Below are 26,675 nucleotides of genomic sequence, written 5' to 3'. Positions count from 1 at the left end.
CCTACATAGGAACCTTTAAAAAAATTATTATTATTATTCATTTATTTTTAGACTAGCCCATGCACTTGGGACATACTTACACTAAATTATTGTTATTTGTATTGATCTAAAAATTCAAGTTTATCTAATGACAATCCAAGGAGACAAGGGCATTTGATCTCTTAGATGACAAAGGGACAGGACCACTGAGCTGACCCATCTCTAAACAGTTCTCACCCGAGTCCTTAGAAACTTCTTTGCAAGATCTTGCTTACAGATTCTTATTTCTCCTTTGTGTTTTTTCCATTTTGCAGTCAAATGACCCATTTTCCTAATACCATTAAACTGAAGAATGATGGAAATGGGAGTGAATGGGCCCACCCTGAAGCCCTAAGGTGGCTGGCTGGGTGATTAGTAAGTCTGGGCAAATTTGGAGCCCAGCCTGTGAAGGAAACCACCTCACCCCCGCACTTCATGGAATGTGTTCTGGTTGAGCTTCTTGGCAATTCATCTACTGTTAATAATGACCAGAGCTTGTCTGAGCAGAGCTCGCTGCATGTGCTAGGGTGCTTTATAGGCACGGCTCCGGTTCATTTTTACAACGGTCGGTTCACAAACCCCGGGCCAATCCCATTTCCAATTTACTGTAGAGGCTAGAGAAGTAGAAAGACTTGCCCAGGAGCAGACAACCAATGAGTGCCTCCTAAACCCACATCTGTGCAGCTAAAGAGGACCTCTGGTCGGAATAGAGAGAAGGCATCAGGCTCGAGGAGACAGGTCATATATATTCTGTAATAGCCCTTTGTTTCCTGATCTAACACTGTCCAATACTAGCAACTCTGCCTTTTGTTATAGACTTGAAGCTAGGATGCGACAACAAGCATGGTGCTTCTGCAAAGAGACAGCTAAAACAAAACTTAATAAATAAAAGATAAGCATAGCCCAGTTCATTAAATGACTAGTTAAATAATTTGCCTGACAAATGTCAGCTCTTTTCTCTTTTCCTACCCCTGATCTCTGGCTGCCATGTCCCTTTGGGGTTCCCCTTTCTGCTGATCTTCCTGTCTTCCTTCATGGCTCAGCCCTGTCTCAGTGACTCTCATGTTGTTCCCCAGAGAGAACCTTCTGCGCCACCTAGAGGACACTTTACTGGGTTTTCTGGGAAGAAACCTTGGGATGCTGAGAACTGAGGGAAGAAGGCTGCTGAGAAAGGCGGGCCACTGTCCAGAAGTCAAAGGTGATGGATGGCAACAACCACTATGCCTACCTAAGACGTTCATTCCGTCCTTGAACTCCAGGCCCTTCTTGATAACGATCTTAGTTTCTTCAGGGGCCTCGTTCATGGTTTCATTCAACATGGAGATGACCGCCTTGGTTGTATTGGCCTCCTCAGATGGAGGTGCCACCAGAACTTTCTTTGTCACTGTCTGAATCTAATGGAGCAGGAAGGAAAAAGAATAAAGGTGAAGGTTAGTCTAAAAGGTCAACAACCACCCAGCCAACCATACACTTGAACCTTCCCAAGATGTTAACTACAACTATGAAATGCCAAAACAAGGCTAATAAAACTGGGGAATATTTTATGATTATATTCTTAATAGAGCATTAACTCATTGCATATGCAGTATGTTGCTGCTTCTCGGCCTTTTGGCTAAGATCAAGTGTAGCATATGCAGTATGGTGCAGCTATCCTACTAACAAGATTATTACAAAGTTTATGAAATTCATTTGTCCCCTAAGTGCCCTAAGCAGCAGTTTATCTGGGGGATATGTGCCCATTTTTTCCTCCCCATGATGACACCTCTGTGATTGGGGGATGTATCATAAGTCCAACTTAGTAGCTGCTCTTGCAAATTGTGAGGCCCAGATAAATGTCCTTTCTGCTGGACAGAGCCATCAGAAGCCTGTCCTAGGCTCTGGGTCCTTCCAATACCAGGCTCTCCTGGGAATCTCCATCTGGACAGCAGGGTGACAGCTACCCAATAGCCACCTTTCTGGGACTATATAATTCATATACAAGTTGGGAAATATATACTTCTTTCAGGCTATGAAGCCAACTCACTCTTGCCTAATACTCCCCAAGTATCTCCCATGCTATTCCTCGACATTCATAGAAGTGGGTCTAATTTTAAAGGTGTCAGGCATCCTGCATGCAAAAATTCACATCTCAACCTCAAAATTTACCACTTTCCAGGGCATTAAAATAGAAATCATTCAAAATCCTAGAATGTCTGTGCTGGCACATGAGAGGTGACAGATGGCTGAACCCTGAATAGATACAGAAGACGATGCAGGAAGAACTGGCTTTTCAGACGTCATAGTTATTGGCAGAACTGACACTTGAACTTAAATGGCCCGACCACCATTGAATTCTTTCCACCCCCTGCACCATATGTTAAGTTATACAGACTTGATCCTTCTGTGGCTGGGCTTGACAGTTAGCAATGCTGAACTGAGATAACAAGAACAAAAAAGAAGGACAGGCAAACTTCTCTAGGAGGAAGCAGGTGCCTCCTGTGTTAGCCTGGCCATTATACTCTTGAGCAGGGTCAGAGGAGACCCAAACTTGGCTACATATGCAGAGAATGATCCAAGCTCTGGGCAATAGAAACATGAAGAGAAACCACAGAAGTGACCAGAAGGGAAACTTCTGGATGTAGCTGCCAGACTCTAGGCAACAAAGATGGAGACTTATCTTGAGAGGGATGAAGAAGCCAAAGTGTAGACTACTCTAAAGTGATTATCATGGATAACAAGCAGGGTCTGGTAGGAGGCTAGTTGCTAAGGGTCTCACATCTTTCATGTCCTACAAATAACCCAAGACCTGATTTCTAGTAAGTCCATGAAGCCAGACACAACATGAATCATGCTAGACTTCAAAATCTAGCTTCCCAACTGAAGGGGTGTTTCAGTTGAAGCTGAAGAAATGGGTACACTGGCACACTGGCCAGGTCTTCTGTCCAGGTCTCAGTTCATATTTCCATACATGAATACAAACACGTTGGGTTTGGACCACTCCATCTGCATACCTGCTGTGGCACCTGAGCCCAACTTACTAGCATCCCTTGCCAGAAAACTCACAAGTGTCTCCTAGTTGACTTACATGCCTTCCTTCTTACCAGCCTCCTGCCATCAGCTACTTGTAGCTTTGTTTACATCAATAGCTGTCACACTGGTTATTTTTCAATAGAAAACCAATTATTTCCCTAACTCAAGCTTTCTTAGAATAAGGACCTGAATTTGACCTGACTAGTGACTGCTTGAGCTGAGCTCTGTCTTCCTAAAACCAGATGGGAGGCTATTTTGCTTTTAAACATGCGGGATCTAACTTGAGCAAGCCAAGACCACAGAAGACTGCCTCTAATGGGAACAATTATCCTTCCTCTTTTTGCCCCAGTTTCTAACTCTAGTCAGGAATCTCCCTTCACTCAAGACAGGCCATTTAAAAACACTCCTCGCCAGGCCATGGGGATCCAGAAAGGATGCTAGTGACCCCGTTCTCTATCTCTGTTTTGTTACTCTGTAAGAATGGTCTTCTCTGCTCAAGGCCCTTAAAGTCAGGGTAAAGATCTACTCGCATTCACACTGTCAGGTAAAGGATTGTACACTGCTATTCCTCAAGCTGCCCCAACTCAAAGAGCTCTTGACCCTAGCCTTAGCTGGGGAAACAAAACTAGGTTGCCATGGGAAGGCATAGGATCCTGGCAGGGACGGAACATATCCTGATGTAGTCTTCTATCCCCTAGAGTCCAGACAGTATGCTTTGCCACGGGGCACAGCCCACCATCAGCCTCAGGACCACCCAAGTGTGAATATGGCTAGCATTACAGAAGCTCGATCCAACAACAGCAGAGCAAAGGCTCTGAGTGCCTGGGGCTTTCTGGTCTTACTTCCCAGGCTGAAATGAAAGAATCTCAGCAGATGTGATGACACAGGAAGAAGATCCAGAGCTGTCCTTCCTGGGAGCTCTCGTGCCTCCCCACCTGTTTCCTCTTAGCAAATTTCCTAGGATCCATAGCTCCAAAGCACACATTTCAAAAATTTCAAAATTCAAAAGCAGCTACTTGTATCTACCACTCCAAAGCAAGAAACGCCATCCTCCGAGGCGAGGCTAGCAAGCACATGAACAGGGGACCTCAGTAAGATTCCTTTCTCCAGCTTCTAGTCACTCCTCCTCCTACTTTTCCAGTCTGGAATGGGGTTCTTTAACCTAAGTCCTCATTGACTTAATTATACGTATTTATAGTATATAATAGTGGGATATTTCCATACATGCTGTCACTGATCAAAAAAATCAAGATGATGAGCAAATTTCTCATTTTAAATATTCATAATTTCTTTTAAAAATTAGAAAAAAAAACCCATCCCTGCCTGATATAATGTGGGCTCAGTGGTAGTTGGCACTGCATTTTAAGGGTGGGAAATCAGATTTTTCTTCTAAACTGTCTGTCTTATCACTTCATTCTTCAGTGCTTGCCTGAGAATGACTGAAGAACTGTTCGTTCCAGTTTAGGCTCCAGTTTAGTCTTTTCATGAGCTAATGGAATCTGAGGTATGTGACAATCTTACCTGGCTCTGTAGTCAGAAAAACAAACAGTGAGTGTGTCTTTGGCTAGTAGTTAGATAGTTTAATTTAGCAGGATTATATGGGGTTTTTTTTCAGGTTATAAGATTGTGTGGTTGTGCTTGCATGTGTGTGCAAGTGTATGTGAAGGCCAATCAATGGCTGATATCAGCATCTGCCTTGGTCTTTCTCCTTATTATGTTTTGGACAGTATCTCCCAGTGAACCTAGAACTTGTAGACTTAGCTTCACTGTTCCAGGGATTCTCCTGTCTGCCTTCCCACTGCTAGAACCATAGATGTGTGATGTTTTCACAATTAAAAAATTACACTCACTCCTCTGTTTTATCTTGAGGATGAATTACAGATTCTCATTTTGTAGGACAGATTACGTCAGGCACTTTTTCCTCTAAGGGCGACACAGAGCTTTAGAATAGTGTTGAGAACCACTGGGCAATTTAGAGGGTTGTGAACAAGACCAGTAAAAGACTGCCTATGTGCAACTGAGAGACAGGAGCAAAAAGAAAAAAGGAAAAGGTGAATCTCAGAATGATATTAAGGTTATAGGCAACAAATATTCCAGAAATGAGGCCATCTGATTCTAGCCTTAGAATACTCCAGAGCATATCACGCAACACTAAAGCCTGACAGAGATCAGAACATGTTTAGGAAAATGCTATCAGAGTTGAAACTGTCTCTGAATTATCGCGGATTAGGTGAGAGATTGGACAGGGATAACCCCGGGGATTTGGGTTACCTGCTGGAAACAGGCTTGCACCAGGTTCTCCGGGAAGAGATTTCTAATGAGATCCAGGAAGGCATCCAGGCTAGACACCTCGTCATTCTTCTTCCCAGGCCCTAGCTGCTTCTTGAGTTTGGGATTGCCTGGGTGGATGGCCAACACCAGGATGACCCCCAGCACGGCAGCAATGATGGTCGTGGACATGTAATACACCATAGCTCTCGTGCCTAGACGGCCGCTGGCTTTAGCATCCAGGCCTGACAACCCTGGGTTTAAAAGAAATTCACAAAGATCAGTTCTGTTCTTTTCTATTCATGTCTCCATTTCTACACATCTACAACCCCCTGGCTTCCTATCATTCAGATCTACTAGTGGTTAACTAACACTCCTCTGACTAAATATGTGACCAAATTCCACACTTTACGTTTCTATTTTCTGGGGTTATTTTTGAGATTCTTGAGAACCTGGGGAGTCGGTGACTCATAGTTTACATATCACTGATTTCAACCTACCTGTCAATCACTAGTATATATGTGAAAATGATATTGAAGAGTTTTCTATTTTTAAGTCTAAGATAATAATGTCTTTTCCATTTTCATGACCTTCAATGGTCTTCTCTGAAGCAATGGTTAAGCCAAAGATAGCATTTCGATCGTATGTTATTATTACTATTCATTGTCCTTATTTAGGAGAATCAAAAGCTGGGACATCAAGGTCATGGTCAAATGTCGTTAGAATATACTATTAGAGACTGAAATGGAGACCCAGCATGATCCTCCCATGACCCTGTGTTGAAGCATGGTGGTTCTCATGTCTAACCTCATGTGGCTATTGGAGAGCACATATGAGAAGCAGCTGCCAGCACCATGTGCAGCATCTGTACTGAGGGCAGTCAGAGGAAACTCCAAGTCAAGTCATACAGACCTCAGCCTCCGCTGGGGCTTTTTCTCCAGCTGTTTCTTTAGTGTGCCTACTTCCTGGTTTCAGTTCCTACCTTTACTAAATGGAGAGATAGAACCCTTTTCTGGGGATCTGTCCTGTTTTTCATGCTGGGGAGGACGTTGTGTGGATTTCTCTGAATTAATGTGACCCATTTCTCTCTAGAACCCAAAGGCTAATTCTGGGCAAAGGAAGCTGGGTCTTTCTACCAGGCTGGCTTGCATATAATATACTGAATAGGCCTGAAAACATCTTCTCTGGTCTGGAGAGAAGCACAGATCCACTCAACCCCAAAGCTGATAAGAAATTCAGGTTCCTGAACACTGGAACCTGAAAGCTAGTGTTTCTGGTGTAAGGATGAGACAATTGGCCCAGTGTGGGAGTCACTGAACCTCCAAGTGCAGAGGATAGCTTTGAAGGCCACCAAACTCACTGGCAACTAGCTATGACCAGCTTGGAGCCTCCCACTATCAACTCTAAACTGGACACTAAGCAATTCATCATGCCCTGTTCCTGTCTTGTAAGAAGAAAATTATCAGCATGAGTTCAAACATAGGAAAAAAAATCAAATCAATGAATTATTTTAGCCAAAAATATAAGAAAGCATGTTAAGTATATCTTTCTATTAAAACACTTTCAGCTTTCATGTCTAGCATTTAATCTCTTTTCAATTCATATCTTCCTAAATGCCCAAGTAAATAATAAAAGCAGTATATTTTTTCATTTACAATCTCTATCATCTTCTAATATGCTGAGAATATTAAAAATGAAATAGCAAGATAGTATCACTTTCAATACATGGCTGTTCTTTGTATCCTTGACTGTTAGAAGGAAAGGTAAAGTGAGTGACAGATCTATTGTCTTTCTTTTTAGGATCAATGATTCCTATTTCAGAGACAGGAAAGCCATCAGAGATGCAATGATATAGAGTGAAGTCCACTCACTCAGCCATAAAGAAAGTCTACTTTGATCCCTGAAGCCAGCACAGGGCTTTGCCATAGGTGGGCAGGCACTGGGAAGGAGCTCTCACCTGTGATTAAGCTGGAGATGATGAGAGGGAGGATGAGCATCTTCAGCATCCTCATGAGTATGTCCCCCGGGAAGGCTATCAACATGACCACATCAGGGTGGATGGGAGATGCCAAGCGAAGCAGCCCGCCACACACTGCTCCCAGGATGACACCTGTTGAAGGGAAAGAGGCAACCTGAATTCAGGGTTTTTTTTTTCCCTAGTGAAACAAACAGCTCTAAAGATTCCTTTCAGTGGTTATGATCTTTTTCATGTGTCTGGCTAATGGACTACAAATACCACAAAATGAAGACCTTACATAAGGGACATTAATTTTGACAACCAGCAAAGACACCTTTCTGTAACAGCTCCAATTACTCTAATACCAGAGGAGTCCAGAAGAATATTTTTATTTATTTATTTATTTATTTATTTTTTTTTTGGTTTTTCGAGACAGGGTTTCTCTGTGTAGCCCTGGCTGTCCTGGCACTCACTTTGTAGACCAGGCTGGCCTCGAACTCAGAAATCCGCCTGCCTCTGCCTCCCGAGTGCTGGGACTAAAGGCGTGCGCCACCACGCCCGGCCAGAAGAATATTTTTAAACACTTCATGGGAAAAACGAAGACTTGACTCCAAAATCTTTTGAGCTATTGATTGCACATAGCATCACAAATTCTCAGAAGAACCAATTCCCAGCAGGAAGTATCTTTTTTTTTTTTTTTCTCTCATCCAGATCTGCCAATGAGATCTGGTATTTGGTATGTTGTATTCTTTCATTTTTAAGTGGAAGGCAGACATATAGGACAGGGCTCTAAGGCTCTGTATCATCTGAGAAGAGTCAAGTCAAGCAAAGATGCTGGCAGAGATGCTGTTTGCTTTACAGACTCCTACATTCCACCAGAACAACTTTAGACTGTTGAAAATGGCTGGCCAACATAACCCCCAAAAGCATAACCTACAATCTAGGTTGCAGACCCCCTGGTAATGGGGGAAAGAGTTGCCAGGCATGTGGGTTATACAGACCCCCTGGTAATGGGGGAAGGAGTTGCCAGGCATGTGGGTTATGGAGTTAATTTTAGGGACATGAAGAGAAGGCTGCAGCTGAAGGCAAAATCCTTTTCCTGTCTCTATAGGTTTATAAGAACATGTTGTCAATCTTCTTGAAGTCCTAGGATGGATGAGATTTGATTACATAGTGTATGATTCTTAAAAACCCAGCCATGGCTGTGGTTCCCTGTTTCTAAGTGAACCGAGGCAATCCCCAGTTTTGATTGTGGTCCACTGGCAACTGAGATGCTACAGGTGGTCCAGCGTATGGGGGAGATTGAGAGTGTGCCGATGATGGTGAAGAGGTGGGGGGGGGGCGCGGGCGGAGATGAACTTTAGCTGTTTCTCTGTGTAGTCTAAGTGAGAGCCGAAGAACAAGGAGAGAATTGGGAAGAGAAACTGTGCAGCTGTCATTACAAGAAACTGCCATTTCCTCTGCTCTCAATACACCCCATAGAAAACCCAACACCAAGACTGCAGTGACAGCTCAGACAAAGGAAACGTCCCCAGAGAGGCTTGAAGCAGGGGGCACTCCTCCAAGATGACTTGAAACATATCTGAGCATCAGAGTGGGCCTCTTCCATGGTCCCCTCCACAACTCGACCAATCAATCAATCAAAGTCCACGATGCTTCTGGCAAAGGCCTAATCTTCTTAGTGGGGTTTTCTGGCCCCGTTGTCCTTATCTTGATACAAGGATATCTCCGAATGAGGTATACTGATTGCCTGCTTCCGGGGTCGGTCAGAAGGTTGGCTGCATTGCAGATTCCCTGGCCTGTCTCCCAACAGCTCAACACAGTCTCCACAGGCATGGCTGGGAAGCTGCATGTTCACCCTCACAGCAACTGTATTCGGACATTAGGGGGAACTCACAGACTGCAGAGGAGAAGAGGTGGCTAGAGTTGGTTTCGGGGTAGATTTTTGCCATTGAGGCAGTCACCTGTCTTCCTTTCCGCAGGAAGCCCGCTCTGAGAGGCTCCCATACAAATCAGGAGAGCAATGGGAAAAAAGGTGGCGTGATCTCGGAGAAGGGAGTATAGAGACTTCGGGCACTTACCAAACACAGTCAGTGAGAGCAGGAGATTTTTCCCCAGCTTGTCGCACATGCGCATGCCCAGGTTTCGGTGCTTTGGCTCCTCGGAGCTGAGGTGGCTGTCGTGCATGCGCACTTCTACCTGCTTGGGCATATTGTTGGCACTGCAACAGAAATGAAGCTCCTGGTTAGCGACTCCCTGAGCTGAGATAATCGGGGTCTCCTTTAAGCAAAGTAGGAAGATGAAAGTGGAATGCTGAGGTCACACTGCATTTCAGTTGACCATAGGGCAGATGCATACGTTTACCCCCATTACCCTTGATTCCCACGGTAAGAAAAAGAGCACCATTAAAAATAGTCGGGTTTCCCAGGAGTCATTCCCTTGCTGACTCTGAAAGAAAACTGTCTTTACTCCATTTTACTGGGGTAGGCTTTAAAATCAACAGGACATTAAGGTTTCAAATCCAGATATATCAAGTTCCAAATTTTGTGCTCTTTCATTCTCTTTAATAACAAGGGACTGGGGTGTGTAATATTTTTCAAGAAAGTCATGGCCTGAATTGCACCAAAATTAGGATGCCCCCAAGTACAAATCTTCCACATCCCACACAGGTGAAAGTCACTCACATCTGCTGGTAACTCAAACTTCCCCTCTGTTCTGAAAAAGCCACTGTATACAGCTAAAAGAAAGGTCAGTCAATTGTGGTTTTAGAATGTCACTTGTATAACTAGAACTCTGGTAAACTGCCCACAGGTAAAGGCCACTCAATCAAAGCAGTGTAGCTGCAGGCAGCCTTTGGATCACTATCATGTTTGAATGTCACTCAGCCATTTTCCAGATGACAAGTCCCAAATAAATGCAAGCTGTCTTGGGAGTCTGCTCAGTAGAACCCCTGCTGGGGAAGAGAGGACCTTGTTTTCCCCTCCCCCACCATATCACCTCCCAGGCCGGTAAGGTTTTTAGAATGAAGCTTATACATTTTCACTTTGATAAATTGAGGATATTTTGGTAGTATTTATTTACCAATATCATCATTTGATGGACAAAAAAACAAAAGCAGATGAGAAGACAGTAACAACTGGAGGGGACGAATCATTGATAGACGGCATGACAGTGCCTTCCAAGGAAGGAGGGTGGCACACTTGCTCAGGTATTCTGACCAGACTAGACAAACCTTCACAGAAGTAACATCTTCCCACAAAGCAATGGCCTGGCAGCATCACTAATGATAATGTGAGGAGTGTGGGCTTCAAACATCTAAGTCCTCACTCTCTGCTTGTGAGCTGTGTGACACAGTGTTTAATGTGTGTCTTCCTTTTCAACAGGAAGCTAGAGTCATAAAACAGGGCTCTAAAGACATCTCATCTGGGAGGAGCCAGATTATATTATAATCCCCAGATTATAATATGGGGAAGGGAAGGGTCTGCTACTCCTTCATGAAAATTTAGTAAAGGTGGAGATGAAAAATGGCTCAGTACAGAAAATGCTTGCCCTGCCAGCAGGGAGCCATGAGCAAGGTTCTTAGAAATTACATCACAAATCTGGTTGTGGTGACAGACATTTATAATGCCAGCACTGGGGAGGCACAGACATGTATATCCCTGGGGCTTGTTGGCTAGCCTGTCTACCCTATTAGTGAGAGACTAAATGAAAAGCCTTGCTTCTGAAAAAAAAGTTCGATGGCACTTGAAGAATGACCTTTCATCTCCACGTGCACATGCAGACATGTACACACACAGCTGCACACACACATGTGCACCCATCTGCCTGCACAACACACATATACATGTAGACAAAATGCTCAACAAAATACAGTGCTGTGGTGCCTGCCACAGGCAGTTTCTTTCTCTAGAGAACAGGAAGAAGAGGACAGGCTTATCAACGTCCTTGCAGAGATGACAATAAGTTAAAGGACCTATCTAGTGGCCCCAGCATTCCAACAAGACATTGAAAATTTAACTCAGAGCTAAATCTCTGGACCTAAACACAAATGGCTTACTTATTCATAGCAAGCTGTTTTAATGTATTTACTATCAAAATTCCCTAAAACTTAGGACTAGTAGTACTTCATCGACTGCCAGAAAACTAAGGTGAAAGTAAGTAGCCAAAACTTAAAAGCTCTTAGTGTCCCCTATGTTCTCCTTACTAAATTGCTGTTGCAGACAACCTCTGACTTCAAGCCACAGACGGGTACTGAGGATCACTCAGACCATCTATAAAAAGAAAGCAGTGTGGCTGCATGTTCACAGGGATCAGCAAGCAGCCCGGGCCACCTCCTTCACTGCCAAGTGAAACACACACAAAGTGGTCCCTGCAGCAAGCGGGAGGAAAGGATCAGAACCATCTCTATAGCACAGACAGATCCCATTTCTAGTTTTGCACTGGGATCTTTTTCCATCTTTAAACAATTCTCCAGACAGAACTGTGCAGGAAAATGAAGCTCAAAACTAGAAAATGGCCCATGAGAAACAGAGGCAGTCCATGTGCTGAAACAGTGAGTACACTTTCTTAGCCAGCCCCTCCCCAAACTCTGGCACCTCCTCCCTTCTCTCCCCACAGATCATCATCCCTCTTGCCTTCAGCTTCATTTGTACCCCGCTGCCATTGACATCAGAATCTAGCCCACTCTCGCCATTAAATTGAGTCTAGCAAGTATTGACAGCAAACATTCTGGCAAGTCCCACATGATGTCATGAAAGTGTTAGACATCAAAACATGGTAAAGTGGAAACACACAGACATTAGGCTCACATCTGCACCCAACCCCAGAAGGGTTTGCGTGCCTGTTGCACACATTTCTTTTGCTAGACAAAACTGCAGCTTGCTTAATCATTTGCTTTTTGGGCTGTGACAAAAATGTCCCGGAAACCCTGACTCAAAACAGCCACATCAAAGTGGCAGCCTCAAGATGTCCTGCATCCACAGCTTACTTAGAAGGTCTCCCACTTGCTTGCTTAGAACTAAGCAGATATTTATGGCTTCTGAGTCCCTGAAATATACGTGTGAAAAGTAAGCTTGAACATCTAACTTTATTTATTATCATTATTGGGGGGCTCCACCGTACTCCTGTGGAAAGCAGAGGACACCAGTCAGGAGTCAGTTCTTGTCTTCCACCACAGGCTTTGGGGATTAATTTCAGGTTGCTGTGCTTAAACAGCGACTCTTTTACCCGGTGAGCCATCTTGACAGCACAGTGAGTATGTTTTAAACTAAATCAGAGACTCAGTTTCAGCCAGGGATGCAGGGAGCTCCCCAATCTATATGCAAAAATGTATAAGTCTGGCCATTCGCTGCATCTCTTGGGAGCCTAAAAAGGAGAAGATTCCAGAATATTGATGTGAAACATTAACACCAAAGATGATTACATAGCACAGTGTAGAGCTGCTTCTGAGCCTGCATCCCTTTAGAACATACACATGTGCTGGTTACTAAACAAACAGCAGTAATGATGAACAGCATGCATAGATTTATTGACTATTCTTTACTGGTCAGACATTATACTCTGTAATGAGAGCCTCTGCCTAGAAAAGGGGAGAGAGTGTGGTGAACTGTAATTATCTGCTTCACATCTGGGCTGTGATAAAGTCCTGCATGGGTTGCTACTAGGAATCTCAAGCATTATGCTAATTCAGGTTAGGGAAGGCATAGCAGGTGTTTAGGAAAGGTCTCTTGGAGGGGTCGATTCCTGGCCTGGATCTTAAAGCTCTTTCTTAGCTTAAACCCCTGCATCCTTTACCAGCCTATGAGCCCTGAGAGAGCAAGCCTGAGACCTTCCACATAAGCACAAACTGGGAATTGAAACGCATCCCTAAGAGATACCCAGCTTTCTCCAGGATGCCCTCCTTTCTCCAGTCGTTGATAACATACTGTTCTAGCACTCCTGCACCATTTCGCCTCCAGGCCTCAGATTTCATCTGGGATCACAGTGCAGTCCCCACTCTGTAAGAGCTACTGAAAACAGTACAGTAAACAAAATAAACCCAGAACAAAAGCTCTTGCTCTCGTGTAGTTGGGAGAAAGAGCAAGTGGATAGGCTTACTGCAGTGGTGATGGCACTGGACAGAAGTAAAGACAGTGTGGGTATATGTTTCTCTATCAAGTGGTCAGGGCAGCTTTCCTGATTAGGGCGTATGTGAGCATCAGCCTGGAGAAAATGCAGAGCCTCTTTGAGTTCTGAAATGTGTTCTTAGCTTAGCAAGTCAGTAAAATAAATATGATATGGCCACCTGTACAGCTATCCTAGAACCAAAAACTCCCACCAGATATAACCCCTTACATCTAAATGTTGGATTTTAGCATGTGTTCTGATTGAGATGGCTGACAAATAAGTAATGCTGGGGCCTAGTGCCATCATGAATGTGACAGAGTTTTGATGATTGTCCCAGATCCTGCCTGCTACTCGAAGGAGGGAAGATGGACAGACGGAGGGCCTAAGTTCTCAATACTGTAATCGTTTGCATCCTGATTAATGAACAGAAAGGGCGGAACCTGATCTATGGAATTTCCCTGCATCAACATGGTCACTTCAAGTGTGTGTGTGCATCCTTTAGTTAATGTCCACTCACTGTGCACATAGAACAGGGTGAAAAGGAGTTCCAACACCAAGGCAGGGAATTGGGGTACAGCAACCCCACAGTGCCGCGTTCTTCCCCACTCTTACCGCAACTCCTGAGCTGCACCCCAGCTTGTTCCTACTTGGGTACATCCTGGATCAAGGAGCAGGCACTCAATTCTCAACACTGGAAGCTGGCTCAGCCAGACCCTCTCTCTTGGTCTCTGTTGCCCAACAAAGTAAGGGCAATGACAAGACACCCAGGGGTAGGGGATAACTAAACCTTTACCATGAACGTACAAGTTCTTTTAACCTTAGCTTCTCCACTGCATTAGTTAAACAGCTGCTAATGTTGCAACTGTTACCCAGCCCCCTCTCACAAACATGCACCCAAGTCCTGTTTCAATGGCAAATCTAGCATATTGTGTAAATTATGCTCCAGGACTCAAAGAGAGCGCGTAGTGGAGAGATGCTAAGTTTGTGCAGTATCTGCTTTTCATTAGCACTCCATTTGCCCCACTCTGCCAAGATACTCTAATAACAGGCTCATTAGATGTGGTGCTGGGTTCCGATGTCCTGCGGCATGTCGCCTCATGTGGCACCAATTCTTCTTTTTCCTCCCTTGCTCTCTCAGTGAGGTGGCAAGAGAACATTCCCCCAGGAAGCCCGCATATTTTGCCCTGAGTTTGTGAAGTCTACAACACATTTTTTTTCTCTGTCCTTCCATTGCCCCAGTTCAGCCCCAGTCCTATGGGTCTGGAAAACACAATGGGGCACAGATATCACCAGATCACCTTCCTGGGAGGCTGACCCTTAAGAACAAAAATTATGATTGCTGGCTTTCCCCTTTGTGTTTCTGCTAGTGGTACTCCTTCTGAGCACATATATCACGTGGTGGTGAGAATGGCTAACACTATCCCTCAACAAAGATTTCCCCAGATCCCCCAAGAGACACTTCATTATTGCTGTAAAGGGCTTGGAACTCTAAGACAGACTGAAATTTAGACAGCATGCAAAAAGTCCCTCTGCTTGCTGTATCCCATAAGGCTTGGCTAAGCCATGAAGTCTCTCTCTGACAGTTACCATGTCTTCACAAATCCTACACACATCATTACAGACTCCAAAGTCTCCCCGGGTTCCTTTATCTGATCCGTTTTCAGCCCCTGTGCCTATTCATTGAGCCACAGAAATGCTTTCTGGCAAGGTCCTAATGACCACGGTTGCTACACATTCCACTAGCTCCTCCAGTCTTTGTATCTGAATGGTGAGGGGATACCTAGAGCATGGCCTAAGCTGTCCCAAGTCAGGAAGCTGAGACCTTCTGGGAGATAATATTTGCAAAGGCACCAATAGAGTATTTGATACACAGTTGGCACTGGATTTGATTTCTTCCCTTTCACTCAAATGCTTCCAATGGGGCAAGACAACTGTGATGACAGGCTAGCCAGCCACGTTTAAGTCTTAGTAAGCCCACTTAGCTACAAAGTGACCTTACAATACTTTAACCAAGTAAGATGGGCCCAAGAAATTCCCACAGCCTTTGGCCCTCTTTAAGGTAGAATAACCAGACAGTCTCATATGGAACATCAGGCGAACCATTAATCAGTGTCTTAGTTAGCTTTCTGTTACTGTGAAAACTTCAACTTAAGGCAACACGGGAAGGAAAGGATTTATTTCATTTACACTTACAGGCCACACTCCACCATGGAGAGAAGTCAGGGCAGGAACTCAGGCAGGAACCTGGAGGCAGAAGCTGAAGCGGAGACCATGGAGGAACACTGCTTACTGGCTTGCTCCCTATGATGCTCAGCCTGCTTTCCTATACCACAAAGGACCACCTGCCTGGGGGTGGCACCACCCATAGTAATCCAGATCCTCCTTTATCAACCATCAAGAGAAACTGCCTGACAGATTTGCATACAGGTCAATTCTCTAAATATATTTTTTCAACTCAGAGTCCTTTTTCCTAAATGATCCTACCTTGGGTCAAGTACATAAAACTAGCCAGCGCAATCATGACCCCTCTGTACTTTAGGGAAACCCTCCTGAAGAGAGAGACACTTGAGGTTGTCTTGACCTCACACACCTGCCACTTCCATAACGACTTACTCACAAAGGCATAGTTAGTTCCTAGGGTCGGGGTAGGGCTGGGTTAAATGTTTGACCATTCCAAATTGCGAGTTGCTTCTAAAAATAAAGATGACATATGGCCTAGACATGGACTAGCATGCTGGCCAGCCCAGTTCTTGAAGGTACACTTCCAGCATTATTGCTACCTACCTCTCATTCATGGAACATGGGACTGTTATCTGAAGTCCTCACACAGCTCCAACAAAATAGGGAAACCCTGCAGTATGTCCTGAGCCACAGGGAACATGGACCCATTTCCAGATGAGTAAAGGCCATGTGACTTCCGGCAAACTGTCTCCTCTGGCCAAAGTACCCTTTTCATCCTTCTATCCAGCCCAGCCTTCTTAACTGATATCTACATCACCTTCAAAACTCAGGCATGCTTTCATCCAAAGGCATCCACTGAGCCTCAAGTTCAAGAGTTCGATCCTCCCTACCCAGGTTACCACATCTTCCATGTTTTCAAGGCCTCGCTCGCAGTTTGTGGCTTGTTTTCCCCCATCAGAAGGCAAATGCTGGAATAAGACGCTCATATTTTCTCCCCACATTTAGCATGATTTATGTGGAAATTATATGTTTGATAACTATATGTTGGACAGATGGATAGATAAAGTATATAATCTTGTCACAAGTTCTGTGCGATACTCTGTTTTGAGAAATAGACTAATCCAGAAGTCTGAGAATGGAGCAACACAATTAGAGAAGAGAGAACGAAAATGGCAAACAGTAAAGTCCTATCCTACAAGAAGCCAGAACCATCTGCATTAGGAAAAGCAGCAGAGAGCGGGCAAGGCCAGGTCAGCACACATTCCTCTCCTTTGAGAGTCCCCTGTCAATCCCTACTCACCTGCAACTTCTAGAAACCTGTCAGAGGCAGTGTGTCCGCCAAACTGTGGCGTGCCAGCATCCCTTACTGAGATGCCAGCAGAAACTTAGATCTGCACCTTACTTCCCCCTTTGATCACCTGGATGAATACAGACTAAAAGTACAGCTTCCTCTGTATGCTGGGTAATAGGCTGCCTCGAAATACCTCCATCATCCAAGCAAGCATTTCACTCCTCCCAAAGGATTTGTACCATTCCTTACTTTGTTTCTTTCCTACAAGCCATTACAGCAGCAGCTTTGGATTGGTTGCTAAAAGTTCAGTCCCTCCCGATTCCACCAGCTTACTGCCTGAGTGTTCAAGTTTCAGCTAATTTGATATGTAAAGTTTCAGTGAATGAAGTTATACCAAGACATTTCTTCCTACAGAGGAAAAGGTCACTTCTCATACCCAGAGCTTCGGGGGAGAGCTTGGTTCATGGTGCTCAATGTTAATGAGGGAGAATACAACTTCCTTCTTCAACCATCTCCACTAATATTCTTAAAGTGTTGTGTGTACACACACACTCGGGCTGCAGTGGGGTGGAGATGTCAGTGTGCATGCACGTGTCACAGCACCTGTGCAAGGAGTGGCTTGTGGAAATCAGTTCCCTCTTCCCACCATGTTGAGTCCAGGGATCAAACTCAAGTTGTCAGGCTTGGCAGCAAAAACCTTTTAGCTGTGGAACTGTCTCGCAGGCTTCAATCCCCATTTTTTTAATAGACAGAGGCAGTTCATGGAGTTTTAGGAGTTAGCCCCTATTTAGACCAGAGGTCTCATCAACTCTTTGAAGTTGTGCTTGGAGTAGTTCCTTCCAGAGCACCTAATCTGCTTTTTATGTCTCTCCAATCTTATATTACACAATTTGTCCCAGTCACATGTCTTGCTTCATGCCTCAGTGCAGGTTCCACTAGACTTGATGGAAAGAACACACTTGTTATTCCAAACCAGATATCTGTGGATGGGTGTTGGAACTCCTGAAGATACCAAAATTTCAGGACTCAAAATGTTCCTTAGAGAAAATGGCCTAGTCTTTACACGAAATTCCTGAATCATGTAACGTGACTGTACTGTGAATTGTTAATCTCTGAGGTTGAGAAATACTGACAAGGACACAGTGAGGTCCATATATATTCACTGCAGGCATAACTTTGTTTGATTGTTTAACATATTTTTGACTGGCTGAATCAACAGATATGGGAGCAGTATTGCATATGAGGTTCAGAGTTAGGGTGAGGAATTTATGGTTTATGATTTGTTAGCACCTTGGACTAAGGGAAGAACAAAAGTTCTTCAAACAAAAATGTACCACATAGTTTTTCTGGGTAGGTTATGATATAAACCTCTTCTCTTTCTTCCCATAAAGTACAGTATGTGTCTCTTACTAATGGACTGCAGAGTTGGGTCTGGTCTCAAGTAAGGTACAAAAGGGTGAGGGAGGAATGATTTGAGGGTCTTAGAGTGATCCATGTCCACGGAATCTAACGAGACACCTATAGAAGCAAGGGAAGGAGCCTTCTACAGTCAAACATGGAGTAAGTAGTTTATCCTATGGATATACAAGCCTTCAGAATGATGCATAAAGGAATCATGAGAAAGGATGTCTTAAGTCCCTTGGCCTACAAGTCAACAGGATTCCCACGTAGCACCTAAGGATGCTGCTGCCAAAGGCATCTAGGTCTTTTACATGGAGCAGGAAGTCATGGCACCACTTTTTATGCACATCATGAAGTCATTCTAATAGAACCACACACCAACAGCCATGGAAGTGGTAAAAAGTCACCATATTGGCCACTGGATCCATCAACACTTGACTCCTGAGCATCTCAGTTAAAAGGCTCTCATTCCAAGTGTTCTGGAAAAAAAGTTTCACTCGTGCTCAATTTGTAAAAACTTCAATTTGGGGCGTGGCAAATGTTTTTCCTGCATCAATGACTTACATGGTCAACTCAGAATTATGACACGCAAACAAAGATCACATCTGTCTTTGTTGGATCCTCTATAATATGGCATGCACAGTGGCAGCCATTTATTGGGTATTGAGTAAAACTGGAAGATTGAATTAAACATTAGGACAAAATGCAGTAATGGGGTTAGATGAGGTCTACAGTGTTTCCTGAAAAAGACCTCTGGACTCACATACAGAGCAGAGCTTTGAGTGAAGACAGAAATGTCAGGCTTTTTGTGTCCTGCACAATCTTGCCTTCTTCCTCCACCCACGCTCTCCCAGTTTTTCTGAGGCTACGTTCAGCACACACTGAGCCTTTTGTACCTTACTTGAGACCAGACCCAACTCTGCAGTCCATTAGTAAGAGACACATACTGTACTTTATGGAGAGAAAGAGAAGAGGTTTACATCATAACCTACCCAGAAAAATTGTGTGGTACATTTTCGTTTGAAGAACTTTTGTTCTTCCCTTAGTCCAAGGTGCTAACAAATCATAACCCTCTATCTGAAAGAGGTAAGGGCGCCGTGCTGGCCACTGCATCATCCACATTTACTCCTGAGTTACCCAGGTTAAAGGCCTTGCTTTTCAAGAGTCTCTGAAGAAAGCTTTGTTCCTGCTCAACTTACAAACCCTTCGATTTGAAGTTTGGCAAGGTTTTCTCTCGAATCAGTGGCTTACCTGGTTGGCTCAAGGCTGTTGCTTTTATGTTTGAACTAACCACACATAAAGGCAGATTGGTTTCATTTCAAAATCCATATTTTACATCTCTTAAAATATGAAAAACATAACCATTAAGTAATTCACCCCTGAGTGGTAGCTGTCAGTTAGAAATGAGAAAAAACAATACTTTCAATAAGACTCCACTACAACAGTCTCCACCAGTCTCTATTGCCTTCCTGATAAAAACACCAAGTATCAATTAACATTCATTCACAAGCACTCTGTGATGCTTTTCTAATGGAATATAAATTTCCTCTTGCCTGGCTCCTCTAAAATTGGATTCCATCTCTGTACAGATGAAACCATCCTCAAAAGTAAGTATCAGGTTGTTGAACAGTGAATCTCTTTGATTTTACCAAGGATGTCACATAATTTATAACTCTGAGTATATTCCTTAGGGACAAATGTGAAAACAAAATTGATCTCACTTCTGAAGCAATGCAGAAAGAAAGACCAACATGTGACTGGCAAGTTATAGGGGCTGGAGGGACCTTCATGTTCTTCTCTGCTGTCTCCTTATTATCAATGGTCTAAGATTAGATCTCTCAAGAGTAATGACTCAGTGTGTGCTCAGACACCCAGCTATGACTTCAGCCTTTTCTTTACAAGTCTACCGTGGGGTAGGTGCTACAGACTTTGTGCTGTGCTCACAGCCTATACGGGCTGGCTTGACAGCAGGGCTTTACAGCATCTTTTACGGGAGATGTTTTGTACACTGTGAGGAATGCCTTTAGTCGGTGTTTGGACAGTGTTAACTAACTTGCTTGGTGTCAAGTAGCTGAGAAAGGGTAGGGCTGGGAATCACAGTTCTTGTCTGTCTCCGTCAAAGTCCAGTTCTCTTCACTGTGCATGGTAACTAGAAGAGCCTAGATCTTTAAGATGAGAATAATGTCCACAGGTGTTGTTTCCTTAATGGGTCACATAACTGATCTCAATTATCCCTCTGTGTGTGTGTGTGTGTGTGTGTGTGTGTGTGTGTGTATGTGTGTGTGTGTGTGAATAAGGATTGCTTTGTTTTATTTTACTGCTCTCAAGCAAACTTCTCATTCTCCAGCCTTACTAAGACACCCTGTGTCAAGCTCACAGCTACTGATTCACCCACAAAACTCACTTATGAAAAGCAAGACAACTTCCTCCAAAGATGACAGCCGCTTGGGTGGCATCAGGGTATGTGCTTGAAACCTAGGGGTGGCAATGGTGTTTGTATAAGCAGGGAAAGTAGGATGAAGTCACCAGGATTGGCCCACCGAGGCCACTCTAACCTGTCATCACCTCTTACCTTAGGTTCTCCGAAGATCTTCATCCCAAGCATGACATTAGTTTACTCTGGCTAAGAGTAATGTTCAGACGAGTTTGAAAATACTGTTTTCCTCTGAATGATCAAGATACTAGGTTTTGGAGAAAGAATGACAATTTTCCATAACTCGGTCCCAGTATTCTATGGCCATGCAAAGCAAAGGAGCATCTGGGCCCTTCAGCCCTTCCCCAAAGAAGATGCTGATGAAATATTTCTTGATGCTCTCAGCACAAATCTCTCTGAAGGAGACCCAGGTAGATTCGGTCATTAAGCCGTGATCTTTTATTTAAATCTATTTTAACATAAGTTACATAAACATGTAAAAATATACAAATTACCACGTGATACTTGAATACCTAAACATACTGTGAAATGTATAGATTGAATTAAACATACATATCTCCTCAAATATTTGTCATTTCCTTTGGAGGGAAAGCATTAAAAAGAATCCTACAGCTTTTTAAAATATATTGCACATGATTGTTTTTCTCTCTTGAGTAGTTGTTCTTAGTTATTAGGGATTAGTTCTAATGTTTTGTCTTAATACAGCTCCCAAATCACATGGGAATCTGCATGGCCAGACGCTGAGGATCCCTGTCCCCAATTGGTTTTTGATTGGTCAATAAAGTTACTAAGAGCCAATGGCTAGACAGGGAGGCAGAAGTAGGACTTTTCGGATTCCCAGACAAGGGATGAAGGGAAGGGGCAGAATTGCCATAATGGGGAAGCAGAGAGATTGGATATAAGAGCTGCAGGAGAGAAAGCATCCAGCCATGTAAAAGTCAGGGAAGCAGACCCAGGGGCCACGTGGGTCTGCGGTAGCAGAGAGGAAATATAGATTTAGCAAATATTAATCAGGAGTATTGGAGGGGAGTGCATTAGCCACTTGGAGGTTCAGGAATGGCCCAGTCATTGAGCTAGTTAAAGCTTATCAAAGTATAAAGTGTGTGTGTGTTTTCATTCACTAATCCAGAGAACTCTTGTGGGTGGCAATATTTAGCAGATTACCTCTACACTCACTCAGCAGGTTAAGTGGTCCTGGTGATACCATTAACATATAAGAGCTTTGGGGAACAGTGACTATTTTCTGCTTCATCCTCCTAAGAGCAGCTCTAAGGGCTGGCAAGGCAGGACTGTATCATGTTATTATAACTCTCATGTTTTAATGAAGATATTGAGAACATTTAGCTTGCCTGAAATCATGTACCAAACAACACAACCACAGGAGAAACTCATGTCACTCCAACTTCAAAAGCTCAGGTTTTGCCACTATACTCAAGTAACTGGGTAGCCTACTCAAATACTCCTCTGTCCTCTGGTCCTACCATCACCTCAGTGGAAGTTGCAGACCATGCCTCATCATGGAAATGTTTGCTGGCCCCTGGCTTAGAGGAATGGTAAACCAAATTCCCAACCCTGCCTAGTTCTCTAAAGCACTTGAAGGCCAAAGGTTCTAGGGTTTGTTTCTTGACTCATGAAAATCATTTTTGTAATGGGTTTTGTACATGGATCTGGGTGATGAGAGTAAGGATAAACCTAAAAGGTGGGAAACAGGGGCTGGAGAGTTAGCCACTTCCTGTGATCACTGCAGAGTGCCTGCTTAACCAAAAGCCAGTGAGAGATTTCCAGAATTGTAGAGAATTTGATGAGTAAATTTCAGGGCACGAAGAAGTTCCCACAGGCCTCTCTCTAGCCATGGGGAATTTGAGGGGAATCCTTACACCAGCCGACCTGAGGACTAGCGGCTTAAGCAGTTCCTGCCTGCTAAGCCAATTCAAACAGTAGCAAAGTGGGTGGTCAGTAATGCAGCGAGTGACCAAGCATCTATCAGTTCTTTGCTTTCAAATGCGCTAAGGGACATTTCATAAGCTTTGTGTGAGATGAATATCTGAGTCATGTTAGCAGCAAGGAGTTTCCCAGACTCATGCAACAACCTCCAACCCCAAATCAGTTCTTTCTACTAGCTCAAGGTCAAGGCAAGAATCTTAACAATACTTCCATATTTCCCTGCTTGGATCCAGACATTAAAGAATATCCATTTGTGTATATTTGTGTTCTGATACACTATGCATACCAAATACCTGGAAGACAGAGTTCTTCAAGACTGCAAGAGGGGTTGGAGGAAACACACACATTCCACAGCCATCCAAACTTGTTATGTGAACTTGTGCATGTGACATTTTTTTTATCTGAGCCTTGGGCTCATCTATTTTTAGGGGTGAAGTTGGGGGCATGTGCCTGTATGTGCTTATGTGCAGGCCAGGGGAGGAATCCGAGCATCCTGATCTACCATTCTTCATCTGAGTCTCATGAGACAAGGTCTCTCATTAAACTTGAATTTCATCATTTTTGTTCAACCAAGCTGGCTGGTTACTGATCTCAAGTGATTTTTCTGTCTCCCCTCTTGCTCTGTGCTGTGATTACAGATGGACAGCTGGCTATTTGGAATCTGAACTTGGATCCTCATGTTTGCACAGCAAGCGCTCTTACCACACTGAGCCACCTCCCCAGATTTTAGGGCTCAACTATAAATTACAGTATTTGTGTAGCCTACCTGGGCACTGCCTCTCAGTTCTATGTGTTCATGGAGGGGAAGCTCAACCAGCAGAAAGAAAGCATCCTAGTGTACATTACTGACATATGACTCACACTTTATTGTATCTTGTTGCTAAGTTAGTGCTGTCGGAATTCCCACCAATGGTATCATTGTTGTTACCCTTACTTCTGTATAATGTTGACAACCAGTATCCATTGAATACTTTATACATATTATATAGAATTTGTTGAACTTTCTAGATTATATAGAAGAAAAAGATTTTATACACTTCACAGACCAGGCTCAATAAACTACAGTCACAGACAATGCCCAGCCCACTGATTGTTCCCATAAACAAGGTTTCATGAAAACACATCTTAGACCAAAGTTTAGCTACTGCACGTGGATTTTTCCCCATGAGCAGAACTGTATAGTTTAAACAGAAATATTAATATAAATGCTAACTGGCCCTTTATGGAAAAATACTTGGACTTCACATTACAAACCTATTGCTTGAACCTGTCTAGGGCCTGATGCTACTTTTTCGTTTCTAGCTTCTTGATTCTCCTTCTTTCACTCCTGTTCTTGTGGTTTTGGAGGAGCTGAGGTCCTGTCCATCTCAGCGCGGGTGATGCTCCATCCACAACCACAAGGATGAAAAGGTAGTGTCGCAGTTAGGAATATTATTGCTGAAACACTCTGACCAAAATTAACACGGGGGAGGAAATGGTTTTTTTCACCCATATTTCCATGTAATAGTTCATCATGAAAACAGTGAGGGCAGAAACTCAAGCATGACAGGAACCTAGAGGCAGGAGCTGATGCAGAGGCCACGGAGGAGTGCTGCTTACTGGCTTGCTCATCATGACTTGCTCAGACTGCTTTTTTATAAAATCCAAACCACCAGCCCAGGGATGGCATCAACTGCAATGGGCTGGGCCCTCATCCATTGATCACTAACTAAGAAAATGCCTCACAGATGGATCTTATAAAGACATTTCCTCTACTGAGACTCCATTTTCTCTGATGACTCTAGCTTGTGTCAAGTTGACATAAAACTTGATGTGTAAGGTGAGTACTGGAATTGGGCTGATCCAGTGAGATTCAGTCCTAAAACTTTTTTTATATAGGTAGTGGGGGAGAAAAACATTGTTCGATGAGGTTTCTGAACTGTTATAAATTAAAACCAGATTGTTCAGACCATCTATAGCCTGCATGGGAGTCATCTGCTTCCTTTTGAAGCTAGAGAGGCATGGAAGAGAAAGTGTTCTGACGATAAGATTTAGCCTCGGTACATAATGGAGCCTGAAGTTACCTCTAGAATTCAGCTAGTAACCTAAGGTAGTCTCCTTCATTTAAGCCAGGTAAGGTTAGGCATCTGCCACAACTAAAGTAAGACAATCATTCGAGAGAAATATAATTATTTAATTATGTCCCCATTAGGACTTAACTGTTAAAAATCATAGAAGCTAGAACCTACCAAAGGGGTCAGTCCAGAGCTCTCCAGAATAGCTGGATAGGATCAGGAACAGATACAACAGGTTCGTTTCATGCCTTTCAGAAACGCTCAATTACTCTCTAGAGAACATTCTTTGGGGATCATGCTCAGCAGCTTATTGGCTTGTCCTGTGGGCAATTTGGAGTAAATTATGAAGAATGGGATCAGCCCTGGCCCTTCGCTCTTGCCACTTAACTGGGGAAAACATTGCTGCAGACAAAAATGTTATTGGTAGAGTGTTTGGTTATCCAGCAGGTTATCACAGGCTGTATTCCTATGGAGACCAACATTATAAGTTGACATTCTTCTATGGTAATGAATGAGCTAGGGAAGACTTCCTGAAGCCCAGGTTCCATGGACTCGCACCCATCTGGAACTATCACTGACAAAGGGTAACTTCTTATATGCTACTTTGAACAAGATAGGACCCAGGAGATGAATAGTGTAGTTTATGTAAACAAAAGTCATCAAGGACATCTTTGGCGTAGGGGTTCATGTTACTTCTTCCAAAGCTGAGGGACTTCATAATGAAACCTGGGTCTCGGGACCCAAGGACCCAGGAACCCAAAACCCTCTATTCAGAGTGTACTGGTTCTCACACAACCCCAAACAAGAGATTAAATTTACGCATTTTTTGCATTTTTTTTCTCCCAAAGAATTAGGCTTATGAGGAATGGATGGTTGACAGGATTCAAAAGAAATAAATAATGGGTACATTTATTGTACATCCACAAAGATTACAACCATTATTTCCAGGACAGTCATGGAACAGATGATAGTTGGCTCTCTTTGGGGAACTCCAGGGGTATTGCATGTGAGGAGAGGGTCTCACTGATCACTACCTACACTTTCACATGCTTCTACTATTTTACCATCTAAGTTTATTATGTTGCAGTGTTATGATTAAAATTTTAGAGGAAGTTATCACACATATGTTTAATGGCACACCCTTCTTGGGGGTTAGCCATCACTCTCACTCGATGGTCCAAAATGTTACATAACCATAATGCATTGCCTCAGATTATCTGGGTAGGTGTCCTTTTGTGCCTTTCATGTTTGGTGATACCCACTATTGTAGACACTCACATTGATGCAAGCTCTCTGTTTACACATCATTTCCCTAATCAGAGAGAAGGAGTCACAGGACCCAGCTCACGCCAGGCACATGTTACATGTGACCTGCTCTTTGGGAAAAATACCCTAGCTCAGTGCAAAGCTGCAGCAAATGAGAAAAAAATGACCTAAGAGAGTCCAAAAGTCCAGCCACCAAGACCCCACCTCTGATCATCTCAGCACAGCAGGTCCAACGCAGAGCATCCTTGGCACAGACATCAAAGTTCTGGCCTCGGTCTGGCCTCTAGGTGTACATGATGTCCTTAGAAAGGCCTGAGCCTTGTCCATGTCCACTTTGCTGAAGTCAGTGGACAAAGTTTAGACTTCAAGAGAATGAGACATGAAACAGATGACTGGTCCATCTGGGCACCACTCTCCCACCCTACATACACACACATACGTGCACACACGCACACACACACAGAGGAGGTATGCATGCTCACACATATAAACACATACACACCATCCACACACAAATACCTCATACATAACTGCACACATGCATACATATACCATGCACACCAACTTCACACACACACAACCTTATGAGACTGTTTTACCACTTGATAGCTATATAGTTCTTAGTAAATCACTCTAACCCCCAAGAGCTTGTTTCCTTATCCACTGTAAGTGTGGAGGGAGTCCATTGAGGAGGGTAGGCTATTAGTTAGTAAGTGTGTGCTGCACAATAGCCATCCATCAGCACCA

The 26,675-nt window shown here is 43.6% G+C and overlaps 1 protein-coding gene across 5 annotated transcripts in view; it reads right to left on the bottom strand.

Annotated features, from left to right (window-relative positions):
- Slc1a2 (solute carrier family 1 member 2) overlaps positions 1–26,675 on the bottom strand; it is a 130,994-nt gene that overhangs the window by 45,091 nt on the left and 59,228 nt on the right. For all 5 annotated transcript variants that reach the window (XM_029484406.1, XM_029484408.1, XM_029484411.1 and 2 more), the window contains exons 2-5: positions 9,334–9,473; positions 7,253–7,405; positions 5,299–5,549; positions 1,247–1,412 (exon numbers count right to left, since the gene is read on the bottom strand). In XM_029484406.1, the coding sequence (XP_029340266.1) occupies positions 1,247–1,412; positions 5,299–5,549; positions 7,253–7,405; positions 9,334–9,473 (710 nt within the window). The remainder of the gene's footprint in view (positions 1–1,246; positions 1,413–5,298; positions 5,550–7,252; positions 7,406–9,333; positions 9,474–26,675) is intronic.

Source organism: Mus caroli, chromosome 2 (assembly GCF_900094665.2).
Source record: "Mus caroli chromosome 2, CAROLI_EIJ_v1.1, whole genome shotgun sequence".
Lineage (NCBI taxonomy): Eukaryota > Metazoa > Chordata > Mammalia > Rodentia > Muridae > Mus > Mus caroli.
This window is presented reverse-complemented; position numbering and strand designations above follow the sequence as displayed.